This window comes from Dromiciops gliroides, chromosome 2 (genome assembly GCF_019393635.1).
Source record: "Dromiciops gliroides isolate mDroGli1 chromosome 2, mDroGli1.pri, whole genome shotgun sequence".
Lineage (NCBI taxonomy): Eukaryota > Metazoa > Chordata > Mammalia > Microbiotheria > Microbiotheriidae > Dromiciops > Dromiciops gliroides.
Window position 1 is genome coordinate 373,006,801 of NC_057862.1, and position 13,719 is coordinate 373,020,519.

At 43.9% G+C, this 13,719-nt stretch overlaps 1 protein-coding gene across 3 annotated transcripts in view; it reads right to left on the bottom strand.

Annotated features, from left to right (window-relative positions):
- The window catches only part of TTLL9 (tubulin tyrosine ligase like 9), a 44,510-nt gene extending 30,791 nt beyond the window's left edge, over nucleotides 1-13,719 (bottom strand). For 2 of the 3 annotated variants that reach the window (XM_043980718.1, XM_043980717.1), the window contains exons 1-5: nucleotides 13,596-13,719; nucleotides 9,877-9,920; nucleotides 8,734-8,826; nucleotides 7,702-7,813; nucleotides 7,171-7,356 (exon numbers count right to left, since the gene is read on the bottom strand). In XM_043980718.1, coding sequence (XP_043836653.1) covers nucleotides 7,171-7,356; nucleotides 7,702-7,813; nucleotides 8,734-8,826; nucleotides 9,877-9,920; nucleotides 13,596-13,610 — 450 coding nt within the window. In that variant the 5' untranslated portion in view covers nucleotides 13,611-13,719. The remainder of the gene's footprint in view (nucleotides 1-7,170; nucleotides 7,357-7,701; nucleotides 7,814-8,733; nucleotides 8,827-9,876; nucleotides 9,921-13,595) is intronic. The other variant, XM_043980720.1, reaches the window with a different exon arrangement.

Consider the following 13,719-nt stretch of genomic DNA (forward strand, 5'->3'; position numbering starts at 1 on the left):
AGTGGATAGAGCACCGGCCCTGGAGTCAGGAGGACCTGAGTTCAAATCCGGCCTCAGACACTTAACACTTACTAGCTGTATGACCCTGGGCAAGTCACTTAACCCCAATTGCCTCACTAAAAACAAACAAAACAAACCAAATGTCTCTGTGACCAAATCCAGACTCACAATCTGGCTCCAGACTACCTTTCCAGCTGACTGAACAATACTATCTCTCTCTCTCTCTTTTTGGTGAGGCAATTGGGGTTAAGTGACTTGCCCAGGATCACACAGCTAGTAAGTGTTAAGTGTCTGAGGCCGGATTTGAACTCAGGTACTCCTGACTCCAGGGCTGGTGCTCTATCCACTGCGCCACCTAGCTGCCCCTGAAAAAATACTCTCTTTCATGTACTCTATGTCCTAGCCAGACTTGCCTGTTGGTTGTTCCTCATGAACAATGTTCCACCGACCATCTCCATGCCTTTGCACAGACTGTCCCCAGTGACTGGAATTCACGCCTTCTTCATCAGTGCCTCACAAAAAACTCAGCTTCCTCAGTTGGCTCAATACAAGACTTATCCAGCTACCACGACCACCAGCTGCTAGTCCCCCAATTCACCCTCTGCCCCATACCCTCTGTACTGTGGTTATTTTGTAGAAGTCATCATGGATGACCGACCTGGAGTCAAGTTCTATCTCTGATATATATTGGCTGTGTTACTCTAGTGCTGACCTGCAGAGATACAGGGAATTTCTTCATCTGGGAATTTCTTATACAAATAAAATCACAAGTCCAGTCCCGGTGCCTACTTTGTATAGATTTCCTACTTACTTATCTATATTCATCTTATTTCCCCCGATAGAACGCAAACTCCCTGAGGGTGGGGATGGTTTTTGGTTTTGTATCTCTAGCACCTATATGATGCCTATATGATGCCTGATACATTTGTTGTTCAGTCATGTCCAAGTCTCTGTGATCCCATTTGAGGTTTTCTTGGAAAAGATATTGGAGTAGTTTAACCATTTTCTTTTTCAGCTCATTTTACAGATGAGAAACTGAGGCAAATAGGATTAAGTGACTTGCTCAGGGTCTCATAGCTATTTAAGTGTTTGAGGATGATTTTTTTGGGGGGGGTCAGGGCAATGAAGGTTGAGTGACTTGCCCAGGGTCACACAGCTAGTAAGTGTCAAGTGTCTGAGGCTGGATTTGAACTCAGATCCTCCTGAATCCAGGCCCAGGCCTGGTGCTTCATCACCTGTACCACCTACCTGCCTGAGGTGTTTAACAGATGCTTGTGGAATGAATGTTCCTCATATGTTCTGTACATAATACACAGTCATCAGTTCTAAGAAACCTCTCAACTCCTTCATCCTGAAAGCTCAGCCTCTCAATGCAGTTCACATTATATTTCCTGGCTGACCTATTGTTGTTGAGTCATACCAAGCTTGAAGTCACAAACCATTCTATCCAGCTGATGCCTCCACCCAGGGTTTCCCATGAGAAAATGAGAATTTTACTCACATTGCTCAGGGTCTCCCACGGGAACATCAGAATATATAGCTCCTGCCTAAGTCTCCACAAAAAGGAAATGCAAGCACTTAGGCTAATACACCACGTACAAGACAAACTTTATTTCAAATGGAAAAAAAAAACCCCACCCATAAACAGTCAGGACAATTCTTTTTTCCTCACTGGAGAGCTCCATCAATCCGAGTCCAGATCCAGTTCTCCAAAGGAGAGAACGCTGGGTATCACTAGGGAATTGATCCTCCTTCCCTCTTTAGTTCACAGAAGGGCAAGATCTGGGTGTGCTCTCCACAACATGGCTCTCTATCTCTTGTTATTTCTTGCCTGGTTCTTGTTTGGTCAAGTAACTCAAATGCACCACAGACCTCCTTTTCTTTCCAGGGGGCTTGGGCCAGCTGCTCAACTCTGTGCAGGGATCTGGGTCTAGGAATTCCTCCCCTTTGCTCCAGGAGGCTTGGTCCAGGGATCCCTGCTGCTCCAACTCTGCCTCCGGCTGCTGTCATTTCTGGGACCAAAGGGTCACTGGAACGTATGCTTGCATTTCCTTTTTGTGGATAGTTTCTCTCTATCCATCTCAGCTCTGGTTGATTTCACTCTCTCCAGCCACTCTCAAGTCTAAAGCATGGGTCTAATCAATCATCCCTCCCATGACATGACTCAGTCATCATTAAGGTCAGGTCAGCACCCCCAAACACTTCATCTAGGACACTTGATCAAAGTCCCCGATGTGAAATCAATCGTGGACTTTATGTGAGATATTTTCAGGAAAGTCCTCTTCCTTCAACCTTGTTAACTTTGACCAAGCTCCTCTTGGGCATTCCCTTTATAGAAACCTTTACTGAAATCGCTAGGCTGAGGTTATCTCTCCCCTTTTCTGCACAGACTGGGATTGTCAAAGCTAGAACGGCACCTTAAAACGTACAAATATAGAATAGCAGAGCAGAATGAAAACCTTAGGAGTCATTAAGTTCAATTCCTACTTTACAGAGAAAAACTAAGGCCCAGAGAGGGACACTTTCCTACAAGAGTTGGGGTCAAGGCCTGGATTAAAACCCAGGTCTCCTGCTTCCCAGTCTAATCAAACTCACTTGGTTTACACCACTCATGACCAATTGGTCCATACTACATTGTATTACACAGTTTAACTATCAGATGGCAATGATGGTCCTGTTTAATAAGAAAGCTCTGGTGGTTGGTGTCCCAAGCTCACATCCCTCTACCTCACTCATGGAAAATACTGAGAAGGCACCAAACTCTCTATGGTTTTCGCAGAGCCATGGACTTCTCTTCTGTAGCTCTGCATCTCACTATGAGTAGCTATGCCAATTTGTCATCTAAGTTGCATGGTTTAATGTGGATTAGTCCATAAAAGCCTCCGTTCTGCTGCAAAACCCCACCTTCTTCAATTCAAAATTATTTTTCATTGAGTGCTAGTAATGTCCCCTTGGCAAAATGGATACACCTCCCAACAGGAACAAACAAAACAAGATGAGCAGTATAACATGTATTACTCCTGGTATAGCCCCAATAAAAACAAGAAACAATACACATAAAACCTTAGCTCCTCAGTGGCACCCATGTAGCAGCCTCGCCCACATTAGATCAAAGGCTATTATGAACCCAGAAGTTCTAGTAAATGCACAATTTACTTTGCTTGGCTTCCATGGGTGATCTACTTGGAAGCAGGCAATAGAGATGATACATTTTACAACGTCAAGGTCCAGCAGCAAGGTACACTGAGGGAGAGACAGTAGGTAGCATGTGCCAGTTGAGTCAAACCGACGTCATGACATTCAACCACCATCTTCTTCCCCGCAGCCTTATGGAGACAGTCTAAGACCCTGCACTCAAGAACTCCAAGAAGAGCAGTATCGAGCCCTCCCCCAGCCCCAGGCCATAACCCCTGCTTCCAGCCCAGCCCTCAAACACATCATAGGAAGTAACCCCTATAAAGATGTGGGTTGGCACATGCCTCTGCAGGTGCTAAATAAAGCTTCCACCCCCTGAGAAACTTCTCATCACCAACGTCCAGGACACTGTCACATGATTCAAAATCAGAAACAGATAAGATTTTATTAGTGGAAACAAGATCAAAGAAGATGTACTACCATGTTTTGCTACTACTCCCTAAGGCCTATTGACCTTTCCATCTGACTTGCAACTGAAATCTCCTATGCGTCATCTCCCCTCTAAAATAGGAGCTCTGTGTGAGCAAGGTCTGTCCCAGATTTTCTATCTGTAACCGGAGCACTTACCACAGTGCTTTACATATAGTAAGCATCTAATAAATGCTTTTTTCATTCATTCATTTGCTCACAACTTGGCCTCGACCAACTTTCTGGCTTAATTATACTTTATTCCCCTTCCCACATTCCCACATACAGTCCAGACAGAGATCACATCTTGCCCCTCACATACTGCACTCCATTCCCCTTTATCTCCCTGCTTGTGTATGAGCCATGCCCATGCCTGGAACCCACTCTCTTCTCACCTCTGCCTTAAAGAATACTCTACTTCCCTTGAGACTCTGCTCAAGCACCAGCTTCTTTCTAGGATGTTTTATTGATCCCCCTCAACTACTAGTGTCCTTCCTCCCTCCATAACTATGTTGTATTTAGCTGCCTAACATTCATTTTGTATTTGTACTATATATGCTTATAAACGTATATATTGTCTCCCCCAACAGAACATAAGCTCCTTGGTGATAGAAAAATTCATCTGGAAATAACTTCATTTTGTTGTTGTTTTTATGTCTTTGTCCACTAGCACCAGGGCTAGCATATACATAGGCTCTTAAAAAGTTTGTTGTTGACTGGCTTTTGATAAGGATGACTAAGACACTCATCTGGTATAGCCGGCATTCTATGCAATCTTGTAGTGGATTTAACATGAGTTGCAATGGAGTTCAAACATTTAGTGGTGACCAAAACCATAAGCAAAGGAACAGGGAAAATCACCTCTGCCAACACACACTAGAAGGTGAGGGGGGAATGGAATAAGGCCTTATCCCCAACCTGGGAGGTAATCTTTGAAAGGACTCTCTATCTGGGGTAGATATGATAAGGTCTCTGGTATAGCCTGATGCAGGTTGGCCCGCTTCAGCTACGTAACACCTGGATCTCCCTGCAGCATGTCCCCCAATTTCCTCCTCTTGCCCTATGAGGTCTCAGGAATTGCTTAGACTTCCACTTCCTGGAGGCCACTACTATAGCATCTGGCTATAAAATTCCCCCCACCCTCTAGCCTGAAAGTCTTCTCACCTCTAAATAGAGTCTGTACCTCTTGAGAGTTAGCTGACCTCAGTCCTTCTGTCTACAGGTCATATTTGAGAAAAGGTCTTGGAGCTACATGGGGATATCTTCTGTCACCTCCAATGTCTTCCTGCCCATTATTGTTTTCTCTGAACAATGAGGAGGCTGCTTTTGATAGACTTATAGAATCATATGTGTAAAAGGTGATTTTTATCATGATCACTGAGGTCACACCAAGCAAACTAGCAAAAATGACTAAAGATGGAAAAAGTAAGCTCTGGAGAAACTACAGAAAGATACACAAACTAATATTCTGTCAACAGAGCTATAAATTGACCCCCAAAATCTGGAAAACAATCTGGAAGTATGCCAAAAATAAGTGACTAAAATGTCCATCCCTTTTTTTTTTAAGTGAGGCAATTGGGGTTAAGTGACTTGCCCAGGGTCACACAGCTAGTAAGTGTTAAGTGTCTGAGGCCAGATTTGAACTCAGGTACTCCTGACTCCAGGGCCGGTGCTCTATCCACTGCACCACGTCGCTTGTCCCAATGTCCATCCCTTTTAATCCAGAGATTTCACTGCTAATCATTTGCCCTAAGGAAGTCAAAACCAGAAAGGTCCCACAGACACCACAATTTTCACAGCAGTACTTCTTTTGGTACCAAAAAACTGTAAACAAAGTTGATGCCCACTGATTTGGGAATGGCTAAACAAATTGTGGTACATGAATGTGATGAAGTATTACTGCACCACACACACAAAAAAAACAATGAATATGAAGAAATGAGAGAAGTATGGGAAGATTTATATGAATGGATGAAGAATGAAGTAGGCAGACCCAGAAAAATAATATGCACAATGACCACAACAATGTAAATAGAAAGGACAACAAAACAAAACTGAATGCTGTATAATTACATTGATCAAGCTCAGCCCCAGAGAACAGATAAGAAAATGCGATCTCTTCTTTGTAGAGGTGGGGTACAGTGGGTGTGGCACAGGGGTGTGCTGCAGCTCTGGCCAGCTTGAGAGAGCTGGTTGTTAGATTTTCAGTGTGAGAACTTACACCTCAAAAACTGGCAAATGCTAGAAATCAGTTTTGATTTATTGTTTTATTGATTTCTAGGCTTTAGAAAGTGATGGAGAAAATGTTCATTGCAGATGAAACTTAAAAGTGTTATTATGAATACTTCCCCCGCCTTAAACAGTCAATTGTTAAACAATGTTAAACATTAAACAGCATATCACTGGGTGTAGAGCAGTATGTATTGTTAGATTAGGTTGTGGGGCAGCTAGATAGCACAGTGGATAGAGCACCGGCCCTGGAGTCAGGAGTACCTGAGTTCAAATCCGGCCTCAGACACTTAACACTAGCTGTGTGACCCTGGGCAAGTCACTTAACCCCAATTGCCTCACTAAAAAAAAAAAAAAAAAAAAAAAAGATTAGGTTGTTATGGTTAGTTTTACTGAACTTGATTCCCCCTTCCTCCCTTTTTTTTTATTCTTTGTTACAAACTTGAGAACATAATGGACAAAAATAACAAAATACTTCAATTTAAATGAAAAGAGAAAAAAATAAATGAAGCCTAGCCTTTTCTCTCCTCCCCCAAAAGTCTTCAAAAGATACCTTAAATACTTGACCCAATGCTCAATGGATACCATTAAGTATCCCAGACAAGACTCCCATAAATGCAGCCCACAGTCTGCTCAGTGCTAGACTCATCGTGGGTTCCATTCCCCATCCAAGATTAACTGGGAACCTCTAAAATTAGCTAAATTCCACTTGAGCTAAGCTAACAGATCAGGAAAGGTCTGTTTTTAATTTTAAAATTAAAATATTTAGTCAAGAATAAAGCTATTAGAAAAGGAATAGGGAAGAGAATCTCTACAAACATACACACTCTAGGGAACAGGATCTTATTTCTAAGTAAATGATGGGAAAGACTTGGTAAACAACCGCCAGATAGACTCAGTCTCTGGTGTGGGGAGGGCACTGAAAAGTCTCTGGCACAGTTCAACTGGTGTTGGCCAGCTTCATTCACTTAAGGCCTGAATCTCTCTGCTCAGACCAACCCCCAGGTCTGCCTCTTCTCCATAGCCTGGCTGTCGAGTCTTGCTCTGAGGAAGTTTCATGAACATTACAAGACTCTAGGATCCTGCTGTGGCCTTTGCAATCTCTCTCTATACAGCCCCCCTCCTCCTCTAGCTCAGAAGTTTCCTTGTTCCTAATCAGAACCCACAATTGCCTTGTGTGAGGGGCAAGTCATCTCTCAGAAAGCAAAATGCTGGGAACTTTTCCAAACAAGAACTGCTCTCTGGGTTCAGTTATCAAGGGGGATGTAGTTAGGATAGGCCCCTGTTACCCTAGTGTTGTATGTGTGTTGGGGGGGGGAGGGACTCTCTTTGCCTCACCGGTTTCATGATCCAGGTGATGCCGGGAGTTTTTCGAAATTCTTCCACGAAGAGATGATAATCAGAAGGCAGTTCAAAGGTCTTAGGGAAGAAGTCACACTTAGCTGCTTCTAGTTTGCCCACCTCTCTCTCTAGCTGCTTCCGAAAGCGTTTCAGATTCTTTACCATGTAGTTCTTCCTCGTTAGCTGAGGGACCACATAGGAATGGGGTCAGTCAGTACCCTTTCCTGCCTGGGAGCCTTGCATCTAACCCATGTCCCTCACCTCCAGCCTCCCCCATCCCAAGTCCACCTGAACCCCTGTGCCTATGGGCCGGGCCAAGGCCTATGCTGCTAGGCCCTGTGCCCACGCTCAGTTTCTATTGCTGCCTGAAAAAAGCAATTCCCTTCAGTCTGGATAGTCCAGGAACCCAACAAGCTGGGAAGAGGAGACTGCCCCAGACCAGGACAACACTAATCCTTCCAAGAGGGACCTATATTCTATCATGGGGTATCAATTAAGCCTCTCTAGCCCCCCCCCCAAATGCTTTACCTCATAGTGATTTCGGAAGTGGCTGATTCGGACATGTTCATCCATATAGGTATGGTCGAAGTTCTCTCGAAGCCAGCTGACATCACACCAGTAGAAATCCCATTCCCCCTCACTGTAGGGAACACAAGCTTTGGCCACTAAGGGACCCTGAAGGACTCTAATCACTACACTTGAGAGTGGATGGAGAAAAGCCAAGGCCTCACTTTCCTACCCTCTGATTACTGGAGGGGTGGGGGTCTGGGGCCCAGAGAAGGATACCTGAAGGTCAGTGGATGCAGAGAAAACCCCTCTGGATAAGGAATAGGGGGGACTGGATTTAGGCCTTGACTTTTCCAGGATTCAAATACAGATCCTCTCACTCCAAATCCAGTCCTCTATCCACTTCAGAACACTGCCTCCTTATTCATGCATTAGTACAAATGATGGAGAATTAGCTGGAAAAGGAAACCTTGACCCCCAATCCTCAACAATGGGAGAGCAAACAGGAAAAGAAAAATATTCTAGAATTCAGTGAAAAGGTCTCACAAATGAATGAGTGATCAGATGAGTGAGCACCCAGACCTATATTCAAAGGAGTTAGTTCCATGGGGTACAAAGAAGCAACTTGGAGAGTCTTTGCTGCTCCCTAGGGAGACAGGGCTAAGATTTCCTGTCCAGATTCTCTTTTGGCTTGGGTGGGGGCAGCAGAGATGGGAGGTAGAGAACAATAGGGAGGTGAGCCCTTGGCTTTTCCTATCCCATTTCAATAGGAAAACCCTTGGTGATTTGGAAAAGAAGTTACAGTATCTAGGCTCTTCCCCCCAAGCAGTTCACCCTCTAAACTAGGGACTGTACTTGAGGTCATCCAGGGGGCCAGGACAAAAAAGACCCATGAGCACAGTTTGGTTCCAGCGGATTGCCTTCTTCACGGTGAGTCCCAATGAGTGAATAGTCAAGAGCTACCCCCTCCTCTCCTTAACCAAGTGAAAAGTGGGAGCCCAAAATCTAGCAGGAAACACTCAGAGCAGAGAAGTGAGGGAAGGGCTGTCTTACTCCTTCACTTCCACCCATCCAGGCCTGTGGCGGAGGACGTCTGTAAGAGTATTCATGACCGAGCACTTGAATCGGATACATACTTTCTGGTCCCTAAGAGGCAAACCCACATCAAAAATCTCAGAAAGTCAACAGCTTTCCAAGGGAAGTTGGATATGAACAGAAAGCTCTGTCTTCACTGAGGCTCCTGTCCCTTGCCTCCCCCACAGTCTTCCAACCTTTCTTCTAACTCCCTTCTATCTTCAGAATTTGGAATCCCAAGACCCCGAGCTTAGATCCTGAATTTTTTTAAAATTAGGGGTGAATAACTAGACTATATAGGGGGAAAACAAACAAATTATGAAGAGAGAACATAAGGGAAGAGAGTTTGGTGTTGCTAATCAATTAAAACACACAGCAACGTTTCTCACACCCACTTAAGGATCTCAGACTAAGGGCTTAAAAGGGAACTTCCACAATATCTAGTCCAATCCCCTCATTTTACATACAGAAAAAAAAAATGAGGCCCTAGTTGGGAAATGGAATGTATGACAAGTTTATAGCTAGAAGAACCCTTAGAGGTCATCTAGTTGTCTGACCACCTCATTTTTACAAATGAGGACTCTGAAGCCCAGAGCCGTTAAGCTAGTTGCCCAAAGTCACATAGATAATAAGGGAACAGCCAGGATCTGAACCCAAGTGCTTTCACTGCACAGCCAATGTTCTTTCCGCCAATGCTCAGCTGGAATGGCTTTGGAATAATTACAAAATAAAAAAAACATTTTGCCCTTCTAGTCACCCAGCTCTCTAGCCTGGTGAGTGACCTCAGGGTGAACAGCCTCCCCTTCTCAATTATAAAATAAGGGCCACAGGGCAGCTAGATGGCACGGTAGATAAAGTACCAGCCCTAGATTCAGGAGGACCTGAGTTCAAATTTGGCCCCAGACACCTGACACTTACTGGCTGTGTGACCCTGGGCAAGTCACTTAACCCTCATTGACCCACCAAAAAAATAAAATAAAATAAGGGCCACAAAGCCACTACTGCTGACCCTCCCAGAGGAGATGGTGGAAATGGAGGTGCTTTATGTAACTGCTTCTGGCCTTGGAACTGGACGACCAAAGTGCTTGACTTCTTGTCTTCCTCCAAAGTCAGGCCACTCACCGCTCTTTCGCCTTTGGTGTGCCATGGCCCTTAGAACACTGATTCTAGAATTAAAAAAAAAGAAGGAAGGGGATCAGCAGCAATGCCACCCGGCAGGAGGTCAAGGCAGCAGGAACTGCTTGAGGTCTTGTACTGAAGGGCATATTCTACCAAAGATCAGACTATTACCAGACAAAGGGCAAGGAGTAGGGCTGGTTTGTGAGGCTGGTCTCTGTATCTGCAGAGATATGGGACCACGTTGTTCTTGGATCGCAAACCAACACCAGGTGGCAAAACCTCGGACAAGACTCTTCCTATCTTTGTGCCTCAATTTCTCCTCTTTAAAATGGAGAAATTACAGAAACCCCAGGGTTAGACAAACCCAATCAAACCAATCAATAAGCATTCCTTAAATTACCTCCTGTGTGCCAGGCACTGTGGATACAAAAACAAGACAGCCCCTGTCCTCAAGGACATTCTGTCAGTGAAACCACATAATATACACAATAATAACACATAATACACATAATAACACATAATATACACAATAAAATAGAAAGTAATTGTTTGTGTGTGGGGGGGGGGCTAGTAGTTGAGGGATCAGGAAAAGCCTCCAGTAGGAGGTGGCTCCTAAGCTAAACTTTTTTAAATAATTTTTTTTATTTTTGTGGAGCAATGAGGGTTAAGTAACTTGTCCAAGGTCACACAGCTAGTAAATGTCAAATGTCTGAGGCCAGACTTGAACTCATGTCCTCCTGAATCCAGGACTGGTGCTTCATCCACTGCGCCACCTAGCTGTCCCCTCCTAAGTCAAACTTTAAAAGGAAGCTAGGAATTATACAAATTAGAAGTGAGGAAGGAAGGCTTTTCAGGCATGGAGAAAGGCACTGAAATGCAGAGGGAACAGCAAAGAGGCCAATTTGGGTACAATGCAGAGCATGAATGAGGAAGCAAAGTGCAGGTGAGCTGAAGTCAGATAGGGGACTGAAATACCAAAGACAGACAACGGGGAGCTGCTGGAGCTTTCTAAACTAGGCAGTGGTTGGGGCAGACATGTCCTATCAGAATATCACTTCTGGAGCTATGTAGAGAATGCAATGGAGAAGAGAATGACTTGAGGCCTGAAGTAGGTAAGAAGATGGAGGTAAAATGAATGGAGAGGGGGTCATGGGCTCAAGAGATACTGTAGGGACTGACAGGATTTGGCAGCTGTTTATGAGAGGTAAGGGAGAGTGAAGGTTGAGAATGACTTCTAAATTGCAAATTTAAGTGACTGGAAGGATTATGGTATTATCAGTAGAAATAGGGAAGTTAAGAAGAAAGTTTTGAGGAGAAAGGTAATGAGTTCTAGTCTGGATATGTTGGGTTTGAGCAACAGTTAGTGATGTGGGTCTTGGGCTCTGGAGACACTAAGGCTGTTTATATCATCTACATACCCATGATAATTGAACCCATGGAAATAGATACGAACATCAATAGCATAGGTGTAGAAAGAGAAGAGAATTCAGGACAGAGCCTTGGGGGAGATATATATATATATATATATATATATTTATTTATTTATTTATTTTTAATGTATAAGGTATTTTATTTTTTCCGTTACATGTAAAGATAGTTCTCAACTTTTGTTTATACAAGCTTTACAATTTCAGATTTTTCTCCCTCCCTCCCCTCCCTCCCCCCTCCCCTAGACAGCAGGCAATCTGATATAGGTTATGTCTATGACATATATATATATATATATATGTGTGTGTGTGTGTGTGTGTGTGTATAAACATACACATATATACATACATCTTTGTATATGTATGCATATTTATATACACACTTACATATGTATATATATAGTAATTTCCTTCTCTAGTTCATTTTATAGATGAGGAAACTGAAGCAAACAGGGTTGAGTAACTTGCCCAGGGTCATACAACTAATAACTTTTTCCTCTCTCTCTCTCTCTCTTTTTGGTGAGGCAATTGGGGTTAAGTGACTTACCCAGGGTCACACAGCTAGTAAGTGTTAAGTGTCTGAGGCCGGATTTGAACTCAGGTGCTCCTGACTCCAGGGCCGGTGCTCTAGCCACTGCACCACCTAGCTGCCCCAACTAATAACTTTTTGAGGCCAGATTTGAAATCAGGAAGATGAGTCTTCCTGACTCCAGGCCAAGCACTCTCTGCACTGTAATACCTAGCTGCTTCCAAGAACTACTAGGAAACCTGAAAAACAGTTTGACAGAAAATAGGCTTATAGACCTGCATCTTACACTATATACCACAATACATTTCTTTGTTTAAAAAAATTTTTATAATAAGTTTCAAAAGGATACCCAATTTAAATATAAATGGTCACATCATTTTTTAAATATCAGAGAAGAATGGAAGGAGGTACTTTTCCCAGAAGTGATCATAAAAAAAAAGTCACAATTTTAATTATATAAAATTTAAAATGTTTCACACAAACAAAATCAAGAAAGCTAGCACAGAAGGGGAAACTGTCAACTGGGAAAATATCTTTATACAAAAAATATTGAAAACATGAAATCCAAATATAAGACCAAGAATTATTCCCTCAAAAATAAGTTGTCAAAAAATATGAACAGTTTTAAAAAGAACTGCAAGAATACTACAAATTACTATAACCTGGTCTGGTCTGAGCGTGTCCAACTTAGGTAACCTGAATGCCTGCATCCCTTACCAATTTTTCTGCTAGGCTCTTTCCCATCAACTGCTGTGGAAACTCTAAAGAGTCCAAATAGTGAAGATGCCAGTTCACCCATACTGAAGATGCAAGAAGCAGAAGGGTCATCCTTTCCCTGTTCCTTCTCTTTTATCCCTTCAGTTCAAATGGGTCTGGGTAGGGTGTATGCTTGAACCATGGTACCCTTGGAGTCAGGATTGCGAGTGGGATGGTACAGCAAGACAGCCAGGCATAATATCCCTGAGAAGCCAGGGTGCCTAAGACTGGGGCCCATGGTGGGTTTTGGACTTGAAACTGAGACGGAATAACTGCTCAGGTCTAGTAATCTCACTACTAATAAAGAAAAATGCACATTATTGTGATATAAAAACAAAAGGCATGAATAGAATATCATTTTTAAAAAAAGAACAGATTTAAAAAATAAGTGAAACAATTAGATTAAACAAATCCTTAGGGCTCCATCCAGGTCCGATATGTAAGTCTACATAGCAAGACTTGGGCCTAAGCTTTGGACAGCTCAGGAACAGAAATGGGACCAATCAGGGAGGCTGGAGGTAAATTCAAGGATGATCTTATAAGAGATGGAGCTGACAACTTCTTTGGCCCTTAACACCCACTTCCCCACGTGGCCTGGATCCCTGGCTACACAGGCCGCATCCACGGCACACCTTTGACTTGGCAGCCCGGATGCAAAGGGGAAGGATGGCAAAAAGGTTCCTAGAAAGTGATGGAAGCATGGGAGTAAAGGTAACACCGTAAGTTCCGCCCCCTTTCGGTGAAGGACACTTTCACAGCCATTAGAAAATAGCCTGTTTCCCTTCTTCCCGTCCAGGACTGCCTTAGCGGCTCAATGCATGCCGGAACTTGTAGTCTCTTGCCCTACGATTCCCTTCCCTCACTGGGGCGTTCAGAAACATGCGCAATCTAGGAGGAGCTATCCTCCGTCCCCCACTCCCGGCCGAGGTTGGCGTCCGTGGTCCTCCGACAGCTTTGTCTTCGTCCTCGGGGAGGACGGCAACTTTGCTGCTGGTTTGCCCTTTTCTTACCTTCGGTTTGGACATTGCATTGCTTCCCGGACTTCTGGAGTACCCCGCCCCCGCCTGCCTTAAAACGACCACCGCGTCCCTCTCCCGCCTGTGCGTCGCGTTGCCGAAGCAACGCTGTAGCCAG